Source organism: Triticum dicoccoides, chromosome 3A (assembly GCF_002162155.2).
Source record: "Triticum dicoccoides isolate Atlit2015 ecotype Zavitan chromosome 3A, WEW_v2.0, whole genome shotgun sequence".
NCBI classification, from domain to species: domain Eukaryota; kingdom Viridiplantae; phylum Streptophyta; class Magnoliopsida; order Poales; family Poaceae; genus Triticum; species Triticum dicoccoides.
This window is the reverse complement of record NC_041384.1, coordinates 33,779,555-33,787,380: the sequence shown is the minus strand read 5'-3', so window position 1 is coordinate 33,787,380 and position 7,826 is coordinate 33,779,555. Positions and strand designations below refer to the sequence as shown.

Below are 7,826 nucleotides of genomic sequence, written 5' to 3'. Positions count from 1 at the left end.
TCAACCCCATGAATTACACTGTAATCCCCCAGTATTTTCGGTTGCTCTGTAGTCTATATTGCCTCTCTGATTCACATTGTAATACCCTCTGTTCTACACTGTAAATTTCTATTTGATGTATCCCTGATTTAGACTGTATTTCCCCTAGTTTCAGTGTTGTTCTTTATGCCCGATGAATACTGTAATGTATCTCTGAAGTTCACTATAGTATGTTTGACTTACATTTGTATGGCTGATTTATTGTATTTGTGGTAGGGCTTACACTGTAATTTATCCTAGTTTTGCACTGCAATTCTCTAGAGTTTTATAATGTACTTAGCATGGTTGAGTAGTTCACTTGCAATGTAACTCACCGAAGTTTTTACAGTGTATTTCCCTAGAGTTTTATACTGTAATTAACCTAATTTGAGGACTGTAATTGTGGTAGGGCTTACACTGTAAATCTCCAGAGTTTTACAGTGCATTTCCCTATAGTTTTATACTGTAACCACAGGGCTTGCACTGAAAATCTCCAGAGTTTTACAGTGTATTTCCATATAGTTTTACATTGTAGTTTGTATGGTTACAATGTAATTCCCTAGAGTTTTTCACAGTAAGTTGTATGGTTGGAGGACTGTAATTTTTGTATGACTTACAATGTAATTCATCAGAGTGTTACACTCTATTTCCCTAGAGTTTTTCACTGTAAGTTGTATGGTTGGAGGACTGTAATTTCAGTATGACTTACAGTGTAATTCATCAGAATTTTACACTGTATTTTCCCTAGAGTATTACACTGTAATTTTGTGTGCTTGAGGACTGTAATTTCAATATGACTTACAATGTAATTCATCAGACTTTTACACTGTATTTCCCTAGAGTATTACACTGTAATTTGTGTGCTTGAGGACTGTAATTAAAGTATGACTTACAATGTAATTCACCAGACTTTTACACTGTATTTTCCCTAGAGTATTACACTGTAATTTGTGTGCTTGAGGACTGTAATTAAAGAATGACTTACAATGTAATTCACCAGACTTTTACACTGTATTTTCCCTAGAGTATTACACTGTAATTTGTGTGCTTGAGGACTGTAATTACAGTATGACTTACAATGTATTTCTCTAGAGTTTTACAGTGTATTTTCCTCGAGTATTTCACTGTAATTTTTGTGGTTGAAGACTGTAATTAAAGTATGACATGCAGGGCTTGCAGTCTCAAGTTTTGTACATGCGTTTAATATTCAGCTATCTGGTTGGTTTTGTAGCTTCTAGATCTAGGTTTGGGGATTGTTGTTTGTAGTGTTTGTGTTGGTTCTGCTTCATTTGCCTTTTTTATTTTAGGTTTGCTTCAATGGGGCGGCTGCGGAAAGTTTCTCACAAGGGTGTACCACTAGTCTCTCTCTTGAGAGTGCAGATTCTCTGAATGATCCGTTTGTGCCTAACGATTTTGCGATGATGGTTCTAATCCTATGTCTTTGGTATTTATTTCTTTTTCTTCCCTAGTTTTAATTAATTTGAACTATTTCTTTTCATTTTTAAATTTATGTGTATGTTCACTTTAACTTTATTTCAGGAAGTCTCTAGGAGGGCTTGACAAATCTCTATTTGACTTCTATATGGATCATGTATGTGTTTTTGTTTTTGTTGGTTTAACTTTAAGTGTTTTTTTTCTGATGGCTTATAAATTGTTGTCATCCTAATTTTTTCAGAAAGTGAAATGTTTGAAGAGGAAGTTATCATGTGCTGGAAGAAGAAACATGGTTAGTCCTTTTTTGATATTGATCTCTCTCTACACTTTATTTTGTTATCTTCTCTATTGGTTGCCAAATTTTCTCCAATGCACTATTACAGTCCTGTATTTGTAATGCATTTCTCTTTTTGTTTTTTGTAGAAACTGAAGCTGTGTACTGATTTCCCGTTTATTCTATTTCCCTGCTTCAATGGCCACTTAATTTTGGTCTTCACTCAATTTTCTGATGTGAAAACTCGGATTCTTGCGTGGAGAGGTAACAAAGTTAAACAGTTTTCAGAGCTTGACAGAAACAATAGCCGCTCTTATGGAAAGAGGCCATTGAAGAGAGCTTGTACTTCATTTAGTTTTCAGATTAGTTAGTTTTGCTTGTTTTTTTTTCTTTGTGCTGTGTGGTTCAGTTTTATATTTCTCATGTACCACTCTATTGTTTCAGGGTTCTGTTCAAAAATCTTCAGCGAGTAAGAGTATGGATTTTGATGCATCTGATGTTCCATTTGCTACAAGAGTTGAGTCAAATTTTGGTGATCATTTTGGCTCTGAGGTAATTGCTCTTCCTAGTTATTGTTTGTTGCTGTAGTAGTCCTACTGTAATTCCTACTATTTTTATTCGTACTGATTATATGTTATTTAGTGGTATTCTAACTCCTTTTATTCTTTCTTTCTTTTTTACAGTTTGCTCATGAACTTGTGGATCTTGTTCAGGCCAGACATCAAGAGAAGCCTAAGATTTTTGTTGAATGTTCAGAGTCTCTCATTGTTGATGTATTGAATTGTGTGTTGCAATCTTCTTTTCTTGCAAACATTCATGCTTCCGTGGAAGTTTTTGGCAGTGAGAATCATTCACTGAGCAAGTTCTCATTTGGTTAGTTTCATCTTTTTTACTTTAGCTTTCATTTTATTTCCCTGTTTATTTTTTTCTTTTGGTTTGTTCATAATTCAATTGACTGCTAGTTTTTTCTGTGATTTTGCATGCAATAAGAGTGTTTCTATTCAATCTGCTATCCCCAATACAAAGTCTGCGAGATTTGATGATATTCCAGGGAAATTATATCCGTTTTGTTTATTGGGAGGCAATTTCAAGCAGAGATGTTTAACGGCTCTTTTGCTTCTACCTTTTGTTGTCAGGTGTGGTACAGGGAAGCTGCTGGGAGGGATCACGTGGGGTTTTATTGTTCTTTTGGTTTAGTTGACAACTGGGTCTTTTTTTTAGCCTGACCCGTTTAGTGGGAATGAGAAGTATCAGTGGTTTTGGGCAAATACAGATGTCAACAGAACATTGCTCAGAAAATTTGAATGATATCCAATTGGAAAACAGTCAAATGTTAAATAGATAGTCCCAAGAAAAAAGGCTTAGTAAACGGCAATTTTAAGGAGCGAACGTTCTCCCTACAATCATCCAGCGCGATGGAGTAATAGCCGTTGGATTTGTGTGCGCTGCCGTGCGCTCGCTTGACACCAGGTGCCGCGCCGTAGTGGATAAGTGGAGTCCGTTTTGGTTTTGGACTAAACTGGAATTTTAACAAGTTTTGACGGGTCTTAAGGGTTCCCCGTCCTCGACCGGCGATTCCCGCCGACGCCTGCACCTCCCGCCGAGTCGCCTCCGTACCTGAAGTAACATCGCCACCATCACCAACCTTTCCCCGGATTCCACCAATCCCGTGTTCGGCGGGCAACCTGATTCCCCGCCAAATTTGTTGCCCTAGAGCCTGTTGCGTCCGACCTCGGTATCAAGATCCATGGCGCTCCCCGCTCTTTCCTTCCAGCCCTCCACCCTGATGGGCTCAAAAGCCGCCGACTCCGGCCGCCTCCGGATTTCCCGACTGGGTCTTCCTCTGCGAGGAGCCGCGTTTCTCGGAACGCCGGAACGAGACCACCGCCAAGTGCCGGACCAGCGAGGGCCAAGCCGTGGAGGTGTCCTTCTGGCTCGTCGACCCGCCGGGCGTCTCCTACTTCACCTTCAACTGCCCCGGCCTCGACCCCTCCGTCTTCCACGAGAAGGAGCCGCCCTCCCTCGTCTGCGCCGCGGCCGCCTTCGTCGTCTTCTGCCTCTCATTCAGGGGCTCCATCCACCACTTCGTCTACAGAGCCGCCCCCGCAGGGAAGCAGTCGCTGCAGCTGCTCCCGGACCGGGACCCCAGCTCCACGGTCTTCAGGAGAACGGGGTTCGGCCTCTTGCCCTGCGCCGACGGCCAGCACTACGCCGTCGCCTACATCGACCGCCAGTGTCTTGGCAAAGATTCTGATTGGTGGTTTCATGCGCACGTCTTCTCGTCTGAAACTCGGGCGTGGGGTGTCGTTGCGGCACTTAACCAAGTCTGAGAGGCTCATGTGTTGTCGACATGGCATGTCACAGCAGATTCTGTTGCAGGCTCACTGGGCTGGGTTGAGCTCATGCGTGGCATTGTCCTTCTTTGCAACCTGTTGGACGGGAATCCTGTCATCAAATTTATCCCGTTCCCCGAATCAAGGGTTAGCTTTCTCGACGAGGATGGCCACCCTGAGATCGCCCCTCAGTATTATTGCAATGTTGCCTGCTCCGGCGATCTCATCAAATTCATCGAGGTAGAATTTGATGACCCTGTTGTCAGGACCAGCGGTATAGGTTGGAGAGCCACTGTGTGGGAGAGGAAGTTCTCCTGGGACAAGTGGGAGATCCGCTCCACGGTCGATGTTGCTAACATCTCAGTTGACCAAAGTTTTTCTGCTGTATTGCCTGGGCTGTGGTGTGATGAGACCCAAAAACTGGACTTGAAGAAACTTATTTTCTATACCCCGCTGCCGAGCAGGCGTGATGACGATCTTTTTTACATGGTGGCTAAGGTGAATGCTGACGACGAGACTGCCTGGGCCATCGCAGTTGACATGGAAAGGGCAGGTGTGGAAGCAATGGTCCAGTTCTCTCTTGGACGGTACACGTACCACATTGCAATGTACTCTTCATGCGACTTCCCCAAGTACCTCAACATGACCCCAGGTGCTTCTTCTACCTTTATGCCCATGTAATAATTTAACTCGCAGTCTTATCTTTTGAATTCTTTGTTGTCTGTTGGTTATATGTGCTTAGGACAATGTTTCGGTATTGACACTATGGACATTGGACTGTTCGTGGTCATTAACTTTTAGCTGGTTTCATTAATGTTAAAATCTAGCTATGATTCATACATGTTGATGCGTTAGAAACACGCATGAAGCTGCAGCCCATACTTACTAAATGTGCTACCAGCATGGACCCTGTGTATGGACTATGGAGACCTCACTTATACAGGCAGGCAACACGGGGTTCATGAACACACATCATATATTCTGTAACCTTAAGTTTCATATTGTGCAAGTATGCAAGATGAAATAGCTGTTGACATTGCCAAAGATAGTCCAGGTGTATCATGAGGCCATTTTTTGTTTTTTGTGGGATGATCCCATACCTAGTTAACTTGTTCGGCACTTAGTGCTTATGATAACTGAGGCTGTGCATGATGAACTGACTCATCCATTCCTCCAACCAACCAGGAAAAACAATGATTTGTTGCTGCTAATTCAAATCTGTTCCATGAACCGAATTAAAGCATCCATGGATATAGACAACCTCAAGTGGCTTATGCAGCATGAAATACCACAACTATCATGAAAATCCACTAATAACAGCAATCTGCTAGGGCCAGTGTCTTTCCATCTCATGTTGCTTGTCGTTTCGGCCATGTGTGCTTGACCAACCTGCGCACATCCTCAGACACCATATTACCACTGCAGGATGGTCTTGCTATGCATGCTGTTTATGGCACACTGGTATAATTCGTTAGAAGAAATGAGAGCAATCCAATGATGTAATGATGTATCCTCCAATTTTTTTGATCCATTATCTGCTGACGGGGCAATAAAATTACTCAATTGATAAGGTATACATTTTTCTTTTGCCGTCCTTTTTATCTAACTGTTTCGTTGTCTCAAACTATTGCAGGGGCAGGCATGGATAATCCAGCGGACAAGTGCTCTAAGCGGTAATTCACACATCGCTAATTTTAGCTGTTCCAGTATTTGATTTTTTGCATGATATCTATTTCGTTTATGCTGCTGCTTCTGTAGGATGTCTGTTGCCAGGTTGAGTGCAAAGCAGTGTGTGGTGCAAGTGCTGCGGACTCTAGACTGGCTTCAAGAACTTGGTAACTAATAAGCCTGACTTCTTGATATATGATCTTTATTTGTCTTGGTTATGACATACTAGATGTGCAGCCAACATTCACCAAGTGCATGTTTAGACCGTTGATCTGTAATTAATTTCTTAGCATCATCTGTTAATATCTTCTGAATTTAATCTGCAGTATTACTCTAAATGCTTGCCCATGTCAAGTATAATATGCTTGTAAATTTTATGTGCTTTCACTCTTCACATGTATGTCTGTAACTTTCTTGGTGAACATCTTAAGCAAGCGCAGCCCATGTGATAGCATCATTAGCTCTGCAGATATATGTTCTTGCAAATTGGCTGTCATGACCAGGACATTCACATCTGTATGGTCAATTGCAGATCAATGCTTGGAAATTGAGAGGTCAACTGACAACACATACAGATTATTACTTCAGTTTTCTCCAGTATCATCTCTGCGTTCCAGTATCAGACCAGTAAGTTCTGTTATTGTATCCCACAGATATAGTCCAGGGCTTCATGTTACGAGTGTATCCTTATCTCTTTGATATAAACCCTTTGTGGTCAAGTTTCTATTTCTGTTTCTTTGGACCACGCACACAACTTCTCTTTGACAAGCTTCAGATTCTTCATTTATTTGTCCAAACTATTTAGGCAGCCGTGCTAGCGTGTTTATAAAGCAATTGCTTGATTTCAAATTATGAACCGTCAGCATTCTTGGGCAATTATTAAATTGATGTTATGAATTCCCATTGTGACTGAATCCTAATAAAATCGTGATGCAGATGGTAAAATATGCTAATGATCAAGGTGAAGCTGCATCGAAGGCTGTGGATTTTTGCCGAAGGTATATAGATGAGGAAACCAGGCATATGTTTGTGAAATAAACTTACCTTTATATCTGATCATAATGTCTGTTGTTTCCTAGAGCTTTGGAAGATTTCGACTTGGCTCTACACGGATCACCGAGTGATCCTTCAGCATCCGTTGAAGCCATGCGTAGCAAAATCAGTGATGTCATTCAAGCTTTGGACAAGTACAAGAAAATGAGTGGCCTCTCTTCTTTATTATTAAACGGAGCCCTTAGTGATTTTAATTTTGTACCTGGTTCAATTGTTTCAGCATCATGCAAATTGTGCCATCAACACTGATACCGAAAGAAAAGATGCTTGGAGATGCCAGCGACCAAAAAAGATCAAAGGCAACATCTGAAACTCGTGAGAAGCCATTCGAGGCAAAGAATACAGTTTATGGGTGTGGCTGCTACTGAGATTGATGTCCTTTCATTGGGACTGGTATCAAGTTCACAGGAGATGGATGAGAGCTACCCGTGAACAATGACGGGCCGTGGTCGATACAAAGGATAAACGTGGCAAGTAGCAGCAACGGAAATTCAAGCCCAGTAATTCTGGCAGCAACGGACCTGATATCGATGCCTGTGGTTGTGTCATCTTCCCACCGTGATGTAAAGGAGTCGGTATCTTACTGATATGGAATGTCTGTAGAAACATATAAGCTTATGGTAGATTGAGTGTTGAGTTATGGTTTCGGCCGTGGTTATGGGCATAATGCTAGCTTATGTGAAGGTGCTGGTTGCTGCTACCTAGTAGACACCTAACTGTAGTAGTACTACATATGTTGTTGCTACTACTTGCTAGTACCTTCTTCCTGCTTGCGTGCATGAAGAAACTGGTGGCGGGTTGTGCTCTTCTAAGTAAACTCCAATTAGAACCCCAGATCTCAATCCTGGTTGTACCTAGTAGTAGGTAAATGAAGTATCGGTTGTTTTACTCAATTGTTTCTTGTATCATAAGATTGTATCTGCCATGCGGGCAACTGAAGGCGCCAGAGTCCATCATGTCGGTGGTACCAGGCTGATGATGTTCACGCGGTGGTGTCTATGAGAGACAAGATAGCGTCTGTGGATGCCGAGGTTGATGAGGTAGGG

The 7,826-nt window shown here is 41.8% G+C and overlaps 1 protein-coding gene across 1 annotated transcript; it reads left to right on the top strand.

The window, feature by feature from the left end:
• The first annotated feature begins 3,346 nt into the window (after positions 1 to 3,346).
• Positions 3,347 to 7,611, top strand: LOC119266882. The gene is made up of 7 exons (XM_037548165.1): positions 3,347 to 4,711; positions 5,693 to 5,732; positions 5,818 to 5,894; positions 6,260 to 6,354; positions 6,664 to 6,725; positions 6,807 to 6,914; positions 7,001 to 7,611. The coding sequence occupies exons 1-7, from the start codon at positions 4,129 to 4,131 to the stop codon at positions 7,146 to 7,148; spliced, it is 1,113 nt and encodes a 370-aa protein (XP_037404062.1). The 5' UTR covers positions 3,347 to 4,128; the 3' UTR covers positions 7,149 to 7,611.
• Positions 7,612 to 7,826: the final 215 nt, after the last annotated feature.

What these genes read in the sequence shown, in the direction of transcription:
- LOC119266882 (XM_037548165.1), top strand. Translation starts at nt 4,129, where the DNA reads ATGCGTGGCATTGTCCTTCTTTGCAACCTGTTGGACGGGAATCCTGTC. An exon ending in GCGGACAAGTGCTCTAAGCG is followed by an intron (nt 5,733 to 5,817) that starts GTAATTCACACA and finishes CTGCTTCTGTAG; the next exon opens with GATGTCTGTTGCCAGGTTGA. An exon ending in AGACTGGCTTCAAGAACTTG is followed by an intron (nt 5,895 to 6,259) that starts GTAACTAATAAG and finishes GGTCAATTGCAG; the next exon opens with ATCAATGCTTGGAAATTGAG.